This window comes from Lasiosphaeria miniovina, assembly GCF_030549165.1.
Source record: "Lasiosphaeria miniovina strain SMH2392-1A chromosome Unknown B0T26scaffold_6, whole genome shotgun sequence".
Taxonomy (NCBI): Eukaryota; Fungi; Ascomycota; class Sordariomycetes; order Sordariales; family Lasiosphaeriaceae; genus Lasiosphaeria; species Lasiosphaeria miniovina.
Window position 1 is genome coordinate 217,525 of NW_026848225.1, and position 14,856 is coordinate 232,380.

General features: G+C 55.8%; 4 protein-coding genes across 4 annotated transcripts; 2 read left to right on the forward strand and 2 right to left on the reverse strand.

Annotated features, from left to right (window-relative positions):
* Positions 1-379: 379 nt before the first annotated feature.
* B0T26DRAFT_859440 (glycoside hydrolase superfamily) lies at positions 380-2,281 on the reverse strand. The gene is made up of 2 exons (XM_060447728.1): positions 1,889-2,281; positions 380-1,814 (listed from the first exon to the last, which is right to left on the reverse strand). Exons 1-2 carry the CDS (start codon positions 1,930-1,932, stop codon positions 428-430), a joined length of 1,431 nt encoding a protein of 476 aa, XP_060292319.1. The 5' UTR covers positions 1,933-2,281; the 3' UTR covers positions 380-427.
* Positions 2,282-4,576: 2,295 nt separating this feature from the next.
* Positions 4,577-5,837, reverse strand: B0T26DRAFT_390519 (uncharacterized protein). Its single transcript, XM_060434760.1, has 2 exons — positions 5,448-5,837; positions 4,577-5,282 (listed from the first exon to the last, which is right to left on the reverse strand). Exons 1-2 carry the CDS (start codon positions 5,566-5,568, stop codon positions 4,651-4,653), a joined length of 753 nt encoding a protein of 250 aa, XP_060292320.1. The 5' UTR covers positions 5,569-5,837; the 3' UTR covers positions 4,577-4,650.
* A 1,234-nt stretch (positions 5,838-7,071) lies between these two features.
* B0T26DRAFT_720161 (POB3-like protein) lies at positions 7,072-9,793 on the forward strand. The gene is made up of 5 exons (XM_060442464.1): positions 7,072-7,378; positions 7,489-7,711; positions 7,781-8,277; positions 8,344-8,715; positions 8,776-9,793. Exons 1-5 carry the CDS (start codon positions 7,365-7,367, stop codon positions 9,380-9,382), a joined length of 1,713 nt encoding a protein of 570 aa, XP_060292321.1. The 5' UTR covers positions 7,072-7,364; the 3' UTR covers positions 9,383-9,793.
* Positions 9,794-10,349: 556 nt separating this feature from the next.
* B0T26DRAFT_813868 (armadillo-type protein) lies at positions 10,350-13,898 on the forward strand. Its single transcript, XM_060447344.1, has 3 exons — positions 10,350-10,580; positions 10,665-12,213; positions 12,270-13,898. Exons 1-3 carry the CDS (start codon positions 10,530-10,532, stop codon positions 13,778-13,780), a joined length of 3,111 nt encoding a protein of 1,036 aa, XP_060292322.1. The 5' UTR covers positions 10,350-10,529; the 3' UTR covers positions 13,781-13,898.
* The last annotated feature ends 958 nt before the right edge of the window (positions 13,899-14,856 follow it).

Consider the following 14,856-nt stretch of genomic DNA (forward strand, 5'->3'; position numbering starts at 1 on the left):
CTATTGATGTTGCTGCTAGACCCTCGTTCTAGATGGCTGTGAATTGAAGCAACACAACGATGATTGCGTATTTACTTGTATATCTAGCTGTCTGCCTTGATCTTCAGCGTGGCTTCGGACCAATGGTGAAAGTGAAGTGAAAGTGCAGTATCCACACAAACATCACCGTGTCCGAGCAGAAAGAGGAAAATCACCTTGGTCACCGCAGCCACTACTAGCTGGACTACAAGCAGGTAGGCGGACATGCATGCATTTACGAATGCGTCTTTATTAGACAGGAAGAAAAAGAAACACAATGTAAAAAGCGCAAAAGGGGATATCCACAAAAAGACCCGTCATTCATCCCATTTAAACAACAATCCGACCCCCCCCCACCCAACCCCTCTTTCCATCTAGGTACCTTAGGTATCTCGCACCAGCGCCCTCTCTAGTCCTTCTTGATTAGGGTGTCGAACAGGGGCTGGAGGCTCTTTGCGCTCTTCTTGGGGTGGCGCTTCTGGTCGTTGACGTAGTCGACGTAGGTGACGCCGAAGCGGGTCTCGTAGCCCTCGGCCCACTCGAAGTTGTCCATGAGGGACCAGGCGAGGTAGCCGCGGACGTCGACGCCGTCCTCGGAGACGGCCTTGGCCATGGCGCGCACGTAGTCGTCAAAGTACTTTACGCGGAAGTCGTCTTCGACGATTTTCTCCAGCGACATGTCGTTCTCGCCCTTGAGCGAGGTGCCGTTCTCGGTCACGTACATCTTGGGGTTGCCGTAGCGGCGGCTGAGCCAGCCGAGCAGGTCGCGAAAGCCCTGGGCGTGCGGCCGCAGCCAGAAGGACTGCGTCTCGGGGCCGATGCAGTCGCCGTTCTTGTTGTAGAAGAGGGTCTCGAGGTGGCCGAGGAAGTCGTCCTCGGGCGGCGAGCCGGGCTTGTGCTTGATGTAGTTGGCCGTGTAGTGGTTCATGCCGTAAAAGTCGTTTGAGCCCTTGACGAGGGCGACCTCTTCAGCGGTGAAGGTGGGCAGGCGGTCGCCCAGCTGCTTGAGCATCGACTCGGGGTAGTGGCCAAAGTAGATGGGGTCGGCGAACCAGCTGATGGCGAACTCGATCTTGCGGTCGCAGGCCTCAACGTCGGCCGGGTCCTCGGGGTCCCACGGGTACGTGGCGTCGCCGTTGAGGGTGATGCCGATCTCGCCGCCCTGCAAGGGCTTGAAGTCGTCGCGGTAGGCCTTGACGGCGCGGCCATGGGCGACAAGGATGTTGTGGCCGGAGATCCAGGGCTCGCGGGCGCTGTCGCCCACGGCGGAGCGGGAGCGGTCCGACGTGTGGCCGGGGGCGAAGTAGCCCGTGTTGTAGCCGAGGATGGACGAGCACCACGGCTCGTTAAAGGTGATCCAGTGCTGGCACTTGGGGATGGCCTTGAACATGGTGCGGGCGTAGTGCTCAAAGTCGAGGGGGAACTCCTCGCGGTTCAGGAGGCCGCCGTAGCGCTTGTCGAGGCCGTCGGGCAGATCCCAGTGGAAGAGGGTGATGAAGGGCTGGATGCCGGCGGCGAGCAGGTCGTCGACGAACTTGACATAGTGGTCGATGCCCTTCTGGTTGATGGGGTCGTTGCGGCCGCCCAGGGGGATGATCCTGGTCCAGGCGATGGAGAAGCGGTAGGCCGTGGCGCCGAGCGACTTGAGGAGGCCGATGTCCTCGCTGGTGCGGTTGTACGAGTCGCAGGCCACGACTCCCGAGCTGCCATCGGCAATCTTGCCCGGGACCGCGCAGAACGTGTCCCAGATGGACGGGCCACGGCCATCGGTCTCGGCAGCACCCTCGATCTGGTATCTGCACCAAAAATAGCAGACAGGCCGTCAGTCACTCTGTAGTACCAATATTACGATATGACGCGGGGGACTCACGATGCCGTAGCAAACCCCCACAGAAAGTCCTTGGGGAGAGACATGGCGAAGACGTTTTTGTAGAGCTCAGGAGAGCATGAACGGTGCTGGTGAACAGAGAGAGCACGCACACACCCGCGTCCGGGAAAATAGACGGACTGTGGAGTAGGAGGGTGGTGAGCGAAGAGGGCGAGAGGTGATGAGGTAAGGTAAGGTAACCTAAGGCAAGGGAGGTAAGGCAGGTAAGATAGGGAATGGGAGATAGGTAAACAGACAGGAGACGGGATCAGCTACGAAGAAACCATGTTGGTGGTGAGTCGGGACGGCGCGCCATGCATCTTATAGAAAGCCGTCGCCATGGGTTTGATGCCCCATTGTTCCCCATTCTCCCGTGTTTCGGACCGTCGACACCGAGAAGAGCTAGGCATAGCCTGAGATGGGCCTGCGCAGAGCGGCCGAGCAGCCAGCCCCAGCCGCAACACCTACCTTAGGTATGTACTTTATGGATCCATTATCCCATGCCAGCATCCAATCCATGCCGGGCAGCAAGCATGCGCGGGCACGAGGTGGGCGGGCGGGTGCGGTGCTGTGCTGGTGTGCTGGTGTGCACGCCATCCACCACCCGCGGGCACCAGCAGTAGTGGACGTCCACTCTGCTCCGTCTCGACGGCCTACCTCCACTCCATACTGTATGTACCTTCCCAGGCCCGCAACCCAGGTAGGACCCCAATGGGAAGGACCCCCCACCGCGGGGTAACTACCAAGGTAAGCAAGCCCACAAGGTACGGAGCACGTATGAACGAACGACTTACCTTAGGTTGGTTGAGGCACCCAATGACAACCGAGAAACTCCCGTCATCCATTGACAAAACTAGAAGACGGGAAACGCTGGACCTGCGAGCGAGAGGAGCACGGGCAGGAGAACCAGATCCAGAAGCCACTAGCCCCGTGCTTGCCTTCCCCTAAACCACAAACCTAGGTAACCTTAGCCTCCCGTCACCCCCAAGAGGAAAGCGGTGCCCAGCGTCCCAGGGGCCGGGACTCTGGCAGGTACGTTTTGAAACGGCGCTCTTAAGAGCCTTGGGGGGCGTGTTCTGGAAGCTTGTCGAGGAAGGGAGGAACAGCAAAAATGTCCGAAGGCCCAACCCAACCACGCACGCCTTCAGTCAGATATCGCCTCCCCCTTTCCTCCAATTGTATGCGTACTCGGTAAACAAACTCGTTTTTTCTCTGTCAGTGTTGCCCGCCCTTCGTTTTGCCACGCCCGAAATGCACCCGGCCGCATCCCAGCAAACTCCCCCATCGCTGTCTGCGGTTGCCCCACGGGGCCACTAGACGCCCTCGATTCCCCCAACTTTTCTCTCTACTCCGCAGTGTCTGTCGGATGCGCGGCCCGCGAAGGATCAGGCTCGGCCGCTGGCAGGGCAGAACTTCGGCTGATCTTGGGATGATTTCGACGAGGAAGCGAGAATCGCCTCCTCCCTTTCCCCCCTACATGCGGCCCCCATCCCACCAGGCAGGTTGTAGGTAGTCACGTTATAGCTTGGGGCTCGCCGCCAAGCTTCAGTGCGCTGGAGCCTGTAACGCGTCCCAAGAAAAGCCACGGAATCGCAATGCGCCCCCGACCGACCTACCTTGGCCATGAAGGGCTGGCAAGCATAGCTCATCGAGATCCTTTCAGCGTTCCATTTGCCGGCATCGATTGCTTGGGAAATCCGGCAGAGCCCAATGGGCAGCAGAGTGGGCCGCCAGCAGGTCTGGCCTAGCCCGGTCTGGCCTGCACGATGGAGGCACACCGGAAGCGATGCCGTCCCGATGGGTAAACATCGGGCCAAGGTCGGCGGTGATTCAGACCTGATTTGATCTCCAGAGAAGAGACAAGCGAAAAAGAGGCCGCAAGACGGTGCCACTGGCGCTGGCCATGGCCCAGGTGGGGCCCCAACGGCCGGCAAGCCAGGCCACTGAGCTACTTATGGCTGGGGTGTGCGGGGAGGCGCTCAGTGCTCGCCGGAACAATCGGGATCTTAGATCGAAGGTCGGTGTGTACTTCATTCCCGCAGGCCTTCGGTAGCAGCTTTCCCGCTAAGGGTTGGCGGGACGGCTTTCCCGGCAGGCAACCCCGGCCGCATGAATCCCAATCGAATCGACCTCGCGCCGAGCGTCCAATGTCCAATCCGTATCCGTAGGCTTGCCGGCTACCTATCCATCCAAACTCTTACCGAAAGATGGCCGTACTAGTCAGGCAGGTAAGGTATTTACAATTTGCATTATTGACTCTCTCTTTACGCATTAGTCTGCTCTGCTTTGCTTTAATCCTTTGTCCGCGGCGCTAACACTATAAATGGGCACCTCGTATCATCCTTGCCATTATCATCAGTATCCATTGCCTTATTATGTCTTCCTACTTAAAACGGAGCATCAGGGCATCCTCAACGAGACAATATGAAATTATCAACAACCATCAACGGAATCTCTGCCCAGTCCCGCCGGTTGCCCATCCGATATCATACCCTCCCAAAGACCTTTTAATACATCCTGCTGAACGCCAAGCAAATACCGAGATGAAATCAAAACCCGTACTCCTGCAGCCTGCACAGGCTTGCAATCTGTCGTCGGGGAATCTGCACGCGCACTAAGCATGCGGTGGTCCATGCCGCCGTGCCACCCATGCCGCCGTGCCACCTAACGACTTTGTTCTCGCATTAAGCATATGAGCCCATAAACCCTCAACTCTATCCTCGTGGAAAGATCACCCTCGCCAACAGACAGCGTGGCTCGGTCTTCTACTGCTGGACGTCCTCCATGGCACTGACGTCGTCGAGCTTGCGCTTGCTGTTTCGGCCGGACGAGGTTGCGTCATCATCCGGTGTCCACTCGACAATCTCCCACTCCACCCTGACGGTTCCGTTCTGGTTTCCTCCGTAGCCCTTGTGGGCGCGGAGCGTGCCGAGCCGGCTGCCCGCCGTGAGCTTGTCGAACCACGGCAGGGCGCCGACCACCTGGCGACCGGCGCTGGTGAAGCCGACGACGTCGTCCTGCATGCCCATGTCCGTGTCCCTCGGGCTCATGATGCGCGGCGAGATGATCATCTTCCCGGCTGCCGCCTGCGCATCGTCGTCGTCGTCGGGCTCCGACAGGAAGCCAAACTCGCCCAGATCGGCCAGGTCCTCGGGCAGCAGGCTGCCTAGGGTCAGCTGGATGAAGTCGGCCTCGCTGCGCGGCTCCTCGGACCAGTACGACAGCGGCGTGCCGCAGAAGCCGCAGAAGTGCCGCATCGCGTGCTGCTCATGCGGCGAGGTGTACACGCGGTGGATCATGGAGCTCGTCTCGTCCGGGTAGAAGGCTAGCGTCGTGCTGTGGTACCATTGCAGCGGCACCCGCAGAAACGCCGCGAGCGGGGACGCTTGTAAGACACCTGTAGATGGACAAAAACCAACGTCAATGCGGCCCACGAGCAAAAAAAGAGAGATGTGTTGCGTGCTTCTATGCAATTGATACAAACTAATGACAACCAAGTGATCACTTCATATCGAGTATAAAAAGCAGCGCAGGGAGTTTTTTTTTTTTTTTTTTTGCTTACGGTGAGAAGGGACCGAGTTGAAGAGAACCTCAGCGGATTGGACAGTGTCCTTGGGAAATTGGATGATGTAACGATTACGGCCGCAGTGGCAGCTGCCGCGGAGGGGTCGCTGATAGCTCATCCTCACCGTTTTGGGAGGAGTAGCGCCGCGGCGCAAGGAAAACAAAAAATCAAAGGGCAAAAAAGTGTTCGGATCCGCTCAATGACAGGCCCGGTAAAGACGGAATTCAATGTCTAGTCGCTCCTCTCGGAGAGGATGTGGCGCGGCGGTTACTGAGATGGGTGGGTGGTGGTGATTTTTGATGGTGGAAATCAGGCGAATATCTGTCCAACCACGAATTTAGGCGGGGGAGGCCGAATGGGCACACGCTGTGTGGTGCTATGTGTGATGAACTAACCTCCCTTCCGGCAACTTTAATGAAAAGAAGAAAAAAAAGTCCGGTAACTTACACCCCCCCCTAGCCGCAGCTATGGATATGTGTGTGGGCGTTTCGCGCTCGCGTGTGTGCGTGTGCGTGTATGTGTTTTCCCAACAGCCCGTGCAAATATGACGAAAACGAAAAACGACTGAAGCAACCGGAGTCGGGACCAAAAGCACCGCGTTGTCATGGCGGCGGCGGGCCGTGGGGATATAGAGTTAAATACTATCTCTTTCTCTCTTATTTTTGGCCGTGCCATGGCCGCCCCATCGTCGGACCGTTGTATGGACTTGCAGGTACATAGGTTGCTCTGCAAGCCCGCGACTTACACCACCCGCCTTGCTGGGCCATTTCCCGTTTCAGGGTTGGTCGTGCTCTGGTTGTCGTCCCCGCAGATTTCGACAAGCTCTCCGGGCTGTAATCTGTTCCATTGACGAGTGGCTGGCTCATCACCCGGAACTTGCAAGCCATGTGTAACTCTAGGCACGGTAGGCTACAGCATCCATCTCGGGGCTTTTTTTTCATCGTCGCGGGACCACCGCCAAAAAAACGCATATGCAAACCCGCTCTTTCCTCTTCAGCAGGCAGCCTTTGGACAGGATAGAACGGTGACGCGTGACGTCCACACTTCCGTCTCTGCACATGCAATGAGAGCTGCTGCTGGGGGTTTAGGCTGGTCGCAGGCAGACGGACCCCGCGGCCGCCAGGGGTGGGCCTAGGTTGAGCCATCATCCATCTCATCGTCTGTCTCACCGTCAAACTCGTGGTCGCATGGGCTGGCTGTGTCGTGGCCGCTCATACACTCACTCACGCGCAACGCCTCGCATACAAAAAGGCCCCGCGACAACCCTGGAACCGCACGTCCGGCGATAGGAAACAGCCACTAATTGTAATTAACTTTAGTCTTCTCTCCGACGGGAGACGTCACTCACTAGGTACATAGGCTATTGCGGGAATAGCTTTCTCGTTATGACTGCAGTTGATTATTCTCCTGTGAGTTGATTTAGTTCTTTCTGCTCCCTCGTTGAAATAATCTAGTCTGCTGCATCTAATGTTTTTGTTGCGGCACAAAGTATGTCGCGATGAGTGTAAGCCACTTCTTCATCCGTATTGTGACTCCTTTATGGAATACGCCCTTTGGAGTACGTTCTTGAAATATGATGAACAGACAAACAGATAGATAAAAAATAATAAGGGGAAATATTTTTAAAGAACAAGTTTTTTATTAGAGCCTTTAAGGCAGCTACAATTCAGTGTTCGGCATCTCAGAGACGGATGTGGGACACGAGTGTAGGCGCCACTTTGCGCCACAGACGCCCCAGTTCTTGGCGCATAGGTGCAGCCAAGCAAAGAGCATGCCGATTAAATTATTCCAAGTCGCGTCACGCTTTTCGTCTTTGACACAGCGCGAAGTCAAAACGCTCTACTCACTCAAACAACGCTGCATTTAACCTTCAACAAGACTACCTTAATTCCGCGCGCATCTGATAGCTGAGCCATGATGGCGGCTATGTATGTAAATGTTCTTTCTACCCCAGACCGCATAAACCCCACTCGGCCTTGCCCCAAAGTTCCCGTCCCTTTCGACGCACGCCTTGCAACACCGCTAACAAGATGCCCAGTGAGAGTTTTGACAACATCTATTTGGACTTGTCCAAGGAGAATGGCAAGTGCAGGTTCGCCGAGAACGGACTGGGCTGGAAGCCTGCGGGCGGCGGCGATGCCTTCACCCTCGATCAAAGCAACATTGCGAACGCACACTGGAGCAGGGCTGCAAAGGGCTACGAGGTGAAAATCTTGCAGAGAAACTCGGGCATCACCCAGCTGGACGGGTTCCAGCAAGAGGTACGAAACACGTCGATGCATACGTACCGACACCAGGCGCTGATGCTAATCTAATGTCTGTCGCTGTAGGATTACGAGCGCCTCAGCAAAATCTTCAAGAACTGGTACAGCACGAACCTCGAAAACAAGGAGCACTCTTTGCGCGGCTGGAATTGGGGTAAGACCGAGTTTGGTAAGGCCGAGCTCACCTTCAACGTCCAGAACCGGCCGTCGTTCGAGGTCCCCTATTCGGAGATATCCAACACGAACCTCGCTGGCCGCAATGAAATCGCCATTGAGTTCGCGCTCGCCGAGGGCGACAAGACCAACGGCCACAACGGCGCGGGCAAGGGCAAGGGCAAGAGGGCGCTGGCCGGGAAGGATCAGCTGGTCGAGATGCGCTTCTACATTCCCGGCACTACGACGAGAAAAGAGGCTGAGGGGGGCGAAGCTGGAAGCGATGCAGACGAGGAAGCAAAGAACGCAGTGACGCTCTTTTACGATACGCTGATCGAGAAGGCGGACATTGGGGAAACGGCTGGCGACACCATTGCCACCTTCCTGGACGTCCTGCATCTCACGCCAAGGTTGGTCATGTGTAGCTTCACTCATTGTGACTCATTGTGCTGATGGTTTGCTAACGCGGCACGCAGAGGTCGATTCGACATCGATATGTATGATGCATCATTCCGGCTCCGCGGCAAGACATACGACTATAAGCTTCAGTACGAGCACATTAAGAAGTTTATGGTACTTCCCAAACCCGACGATCTTCACTTCATGCTCTGCATCGGACTAGACCCCCCGCTACGCCAAGGCCAGACCCGGTACCCGTTCATTGTCATGCAGTTCAAGCAGGACGAAGAGGTTACGCTCGACCTGAACCTCTCTGAAGAGCAGCTCAACGGCAAGTACAAGGACAAGCTGCTGGGCCATTACGAACAGCCGCTCCACCAGGTCGTCACATACATCTTCAAGGGCTTGGCGAACAAGAAGGTCACCACCCCAGCGAAGGACTTTACAACGTAGGTCTCCAAACGTGACTCTCTTTCACTGATTCGTGCGCTTACTGACACTTCCCGTAGTCACCGCCAGCAGTACGGCATCAAATGCTCAATCAAGGCCAGTGAGGGGTTCCTCTACTGCCTGGAGAAGGCGTTTATGTTTGTGCCCAAGCCAGCCACCTACATCTCGTACGAGCAGACTCAATCGGTCACGTTCTCACGTGTGGGTGGTGCGGTATCTGCTCTTTCGACGTTCGATATTACCGTTCTTTTGAAGAACGGGGCGGGATCTTCCCAATTCAGTAACATTAACCGTGAAGACCTGAAGGCTTTGGAGGACTTTTTCAAGCTGAAGGGGCTACGCGTTAAGAATGAGATTGACGAGGACGCCAATCTCCTGGCCGCAGCTATGAGAGACGAGGTCATGGACAGCTCCGAGGAGGAGGTGGTCGGTCCCAAGGCAGACAGGGGCTCGGCCGACGAGGATGAGGAGAGTGTGGACGATGACTTCCGCGCCGAGTCAGACAGCGACGTTGCCGAAGAGTATGACAGCAACCACGAGAGCGATGGATCTGGCAGCCAAGAAAGCGACGTCGACAACCAGGTGGATGACGACGACGACGACGACGACGACGAAGGAGGCAAAGAGGCAAAGGCGCCACCTAAGAAGAAGAAAAAGACTGTTTGAGTAAACGGACCGCTAGCGGGCTAGACAACTTCGCCGGTACAGTGAGACGAGGTAATAATTTCTGGCGGTATGGTATTCTGGCGTTCCGGGGTGGCATGGGGGCCCATGCGTGTAAGGTATTTAAATGTCGTCCGTGGCGAGGAATCGGGGAGTGACATCCATATTTAGCCACTTCCATGTTGGTAGCTTTGAAGCCCCAATCCGAATAGGGCAAACTGCGATGATTTTTCCGAATAATTACGGACACACTCACGAAAAGGGGGAAACGATGATATCCTAAATAGCCTTTATTTTTTTTGCTAAGAAAGGTCTTTTACTGTTCTTGTTTGCTGCACAATGGCCTCAGTCGACGTTTTTGGAGAGTAAGCTCTTCCTACTCGCTCATATCAGGATGACTCGTAGTCTGCACTCTGTAACCTGACTCTTCACTAATAGCATGAGGAGCTGGCGGGTCAAGCCCCCGGGCCAGCCTCGAGGCTCGGATATTTAGGTGCCTACGTACCGAGACAACAGGCGTTTAAGGGTACGTGGCACGTGCGTGATGGAACCCCGTCAAACGTCAGTCCACTCTAAGCCCCTCCAGCCCACAGAGAAACGGCGGGGGCAGATCGAAATCGATTGACCTTTTCATTTCACGCCCCACCGCCTCTTTCAGCTGTGCCTCAATTCTAGGCCGTCTTTGTTCTTGTAGACACCGCCGACTTTTTTTATTAGCCAAACGTGATATTGCTTCTCTTTTTCCCGAGGCTTTCCTCAGCTCCTCCTCTCCGTTTTCGCCAGCACACACATTTTTTGCCTCTGCTACCCCCGAGCCTACTAAGCAGTAAAGTAAATATTACATACCAGATGGAGGCCTAGGTACTACTAGGTTCTGGCTGGGAGCATGCGACTGGGGCGCCACACCTGCCCGTCCTGAGAATGCCGGATCTCTTTCTCACACGGCTGCCCAAATTATAGCAGCTTTGCAGAACCCACCACCCGCCTGCTGTTGGACTTCCTACTCCCCGTCCTTGAAACATCGACAGTCAAGCTATGGACATTCAGGTAGGGATCCTTTTTTGTCGCCTTTTTCCCCCTCGTTGGGTCGTGTCGTCGCCGCTGGGCCAAATCCCCGCAGCACCGCCAACCGCCCAACCCCACCACAATAATGTCCATCTATTCCCAAGGCGGGCAGCCGGCAGGGCAGGGCAGCCGTGCTGTGTGCCTAAACCGATGACACATGGGCCCCCCCAAAGCTCGTCGCCGCCAGACTAGCCAGTGCTGATATCGTCTGCTTGCTTAGATTGAGAGCGCGATCGAGATCGGCTGGAATCCCAACGCCGACCAGGCCCTGCAGCGTCAGGCTTTCGAGTTCCTTAACCAGCTCCGAACCGACTCGCAGGCCTGGCAGGTCTGCACCAGCCTCTTCACCCGGACGCCGAGACGGTCCGAGGTCGTCCGTCTGGTGTCTCTCGAAATCATCAACAATGCCGTCAATGCGCTGGCCCTCGACCATGCCGGCCTCCTCTTCCTGAAGAACTCGCTCATCGAATACATCAGACAAACCTACGGCGGCAACCCGCAGGAGCAGGTCGACCCGGCCCACCTCCAAAACAAGCTCACCCAAACCCTAACGAACCTGTTCGTTGCCCTCTACAAGGATGGCTGGGAGACGTTTATCGACGATTTCCTGGCCCTGGCGGCCCTGTCGCCAGACAGCCAGGATAACAACCCTGGCGTCGTCATGTACCTACGCATCATCGGCTCCATCCACGACGAGATTGCGGACCTGTCGCTGAGTCGACAGGCAAACGAGCCGAAGCGGAACAGCGACCTGAAGGACCTGGTTCGGGTGCGCGACATGCAGAAGATTGCAAAATCGTGGCGGGATGTTCTGGCCAAGTACGGGAACCGCGACGACAACGTGGTCGAGATGACGTTGAAAGTCATAGGCAAGTGGGTCAGCTGGACGGAGATCTCGCTGGTGATCAACCAGGAAATGCTCAATCTCTTGCTGCCGCTGATCGGGCGGACGAGCCCGACAGGGAGCGAGGACAAGGTGAGGGACACGGCTGTCGACACGTTGACCGAGATCGTGGCCAAGAAGATGAAGGCGAGTGACAAGACGGACATGATCGTGTTCCTCAACCTCCGCGAAATCATCTCGCAGCTCCTTGCGAGCCCCCCTCTCAACGACTTCAAGGGCACTCCCCGCTATGACACGGACCTCGCCGAAGCGGTGGCCAAGCTGCTCAATACAATCATGGCGGATGTAGTACGCGTTCTAGAGGACAACAAGGTTGAAAATGACACGCGAGGAAAGGCTGAACAGCTGCTCCGAGACTTTTTGCCGTCCCTCCTGCGTCTTTTCACGGACGAATTTGACGAGATCTGCTCGACCGTCATCCCGTCTCTCACTGATCTGTTGACCTTCCTCCGAAAGGTTGGCACCCTCCCTCCGGCGTATGCGGGCATGCTTCCCCCGATCCTAAATGCCATTGTCTCTAAAATGAGATACGACGAGACGTCGTCTTGGGGCAATGAAGACGAGCAGACAGATGAGGCCGAGTTTCAGGAGCTACGTAAGAGACTCCAGATTCTCCAGAAAAGCGTTGCGGCCGTCGACCAGGATCTCTACATTGAGTTTCTGAGCAACCTAGTTGGCAACATGTTTTCGACTCTTGGGCAGCAAGGATCACACATGGACTGGAGAGACATTGACTTAGCTCTTCACGAGATCTATCTATTTGGCGAACTGGCTCTGCCGAACGCTGGGATTGCGCATAAGAGCCAGCCAAACGCGGTGGCGGTTGACCGGCTCGGCGTTATGATGAGCAAACTGGTTGAGTCAGGTGGGACATGTTCCAGAGTCTTTACTTGATAGGGACTATTACTTACACGTCTGCAGGCATTGCGAACTACCCTCATCCGGCCATTCTGCTCCAATATATGGAGATCTGCGTCCGGTACTACGTTTTCTTCGAGACGCAGCAGCGCTATATCCCCCAAGTGCTCGAAAACTTTGTGCGGCTGGTGCATCACGAGCACGTGAGGATCCGGACCCGGTCCTGGTACTTGTTCCTGAGGTTTGTGAAGCAGCTGAGGGCACAGGTTGGCAACGTGGCCAAGACGGTCATTGAGTCTATCAGCGACCTGTTGCCAATCAAGGCAGAGATGCCGGCCAACGATGCCGACGACGACATGTCTTCGGATGAATCAGACCACTCAGCCGACGCCGTGTTCAACAGCCAGCTCTACCTCTTTGAGGCCATCGGGTGTATATCCTCGACCGCGGCCACGCCGGCCGCCGACCAGGCAGCCTACGCACACTCGGTCATGGCACCGCTCTTTGAAGACATGAGGGTGCACCTGCCACGGGCAAAGGCCGGTGATGCGCAGGCCATTCTGCAGATCCACCACATCGTGATGGCTCTGGGCACTTTGGCAAGCGGCTTTGCCGATTCCAATTCCAACCAGGCGAGCACAAAGCCGCCACCTCCTAAGGTCATCTCGGACGAGTTCTCGAGAGCTGCGGAGGCCATCCTCATTGCTCTCAACGAGCTGAACTCTAACGGAGAGATTCGCGCGGCGTGCCGCTCGGCCTTTTCGCGGCTGCTCGGTGTTCTTGGCGCCGCCGTCTTGCCGCAGCTCCCTCAGTGGATCGAAGGATTGCTATCTCGTAGCTCTAGTAAAGACGAGATGGCCATGTTCCTCCGATTGCTGGAGCAGGTGGTCTACAACTTCAAGGGTGAGATTTATACCATCCTCGATCTCCTGCTGACGCCGCTGCTTGAGCGGGTATTTGTTGGCCTGTCTGAGCCTATCAGCGGCACCGACGATGAGATTCAGCTGCAGGAGCTGCGGCGGGAGTACGTCTCGTTCGTGCAGGTTATCCTCGCCAACGAGCTCGGGGGCGTCCTGGTGAGCGCGGCCAACCAGGGCATCTTCGACTCCCTCGTCGCGTCCATCATCACAATATCCAAGACGATCATCCACGCGAACCTTGGGACCAGCCGCACCGGATTTAATGTTCTTACGCGCATGGCTGCCCAGTGGGGTGGGCCCGACGTTGCGACAGTCTCGGAGAGTCCCACAGTCACTGGGGCTCCTGCGCCTGCCTTTCAAGGGTTTGACCAGTTCATGATGGATAGATTCCATACGGCGTGCTGGGATGTCTTGCAGGATCCAAACTTCAAGCCTTTCAGCGACGCGCAGACGAGGCAGATCCTTAACGAGGTGACGGGTCTCCAACAAACCATTTACACCAAGATTGGAGATGCCTTCATTCGCCATCTGCAGAGCGTCACGCTGCCGCCGCTTGGAATAGACGGCTCCGAGTTTGTGCGCGTTTTGACAACGGCGACAGACCGGAGGGTCTTGACGACGTATGTTCAGAATCTATTAAAGAATCGCTCGTAGCTAGATACAGCAGTGAAGAGGTGAGCTCTGAATAGCTGCCGAGAGCCAACTTATACCTTTCTGAATTTACTCGGAGTGGTAATCGAGAAGTTATTTATGCATTGCCGGAGTTCTTGGTGGTTCGGAGCGGCGGTGGAGGGGTCTGGATGACGAGAATGACAGACATAGCGAGGCACAAGACAAATAAATGCACACACATATATCAACTTTGGAACTAGATAGATCTCCTATTTTCTCTCTCGCCCTACGTTGGTGGCTTGGAATACCCGTCTCTCTGAGGGTGCGCATAGCGGGAGGAGAGCATGTCTTGGAGGCGAGACTGGGCCTACCGGATTTAGAGGATGGTCCTTGTCGGTGGTCTTTGGTTCGCGAGCCGGTGCCGGGGAGGCGGGAAGGAGCTCAAACATGTTCCATGGAACTTATAGGGTCACGCTGTATCGTTCTTTGACTGCAGCGGAGGTCGGTGTGTCCCCGGGTCTTTCGGAGGAGAGCCAGCGTCTGATCTGATGCTTGGGTTGGTTGGGTTGGGTTGGGTAGAGCGTTGTCGTCGTCATCGTCTCAACGCTGAACGAACTCGAACTCGAACTCGAACTCGGTCGAGCGCGGGTATCAGCGATATCTAGACCTATATACAGGCAAACATGTCAAGATGTTGAAAGCGGAACTCGGCCCGAGGTATGTGATGTGTGGTGTGTGGTGTAGTTTGCTATCCGGTGAAGGTGATGCGTTGCTTCTTCCCAATTTTCAAACATGCGTGAAGGGTTGGTCGGGATGGTAGGTACGTAGCTGTTAAGAGGCTTTTGAAAGACTTTTTCTCGTCTTCACTACTACGGCATGCTGGAAATAGGGGTCAACGTCTCCCCGGTGTACAGTGTGGGTGGTGTATGCCGAGATTATGAGGCAGTGTCGTTTCCGTTACAAAGCCCTCTGAGAAACAGGGGCGAGTTGTTGAATGCGTTAGAGGTTCTTGTTTGTTACAGCTGGGGGGCAACGAGGTCGTGACTGGGGGATAACGGAGTTGTAGTTGGAGAATAATTGAGTTATAACAGGGTAGCAACTAGAGAACAACTAGGAAA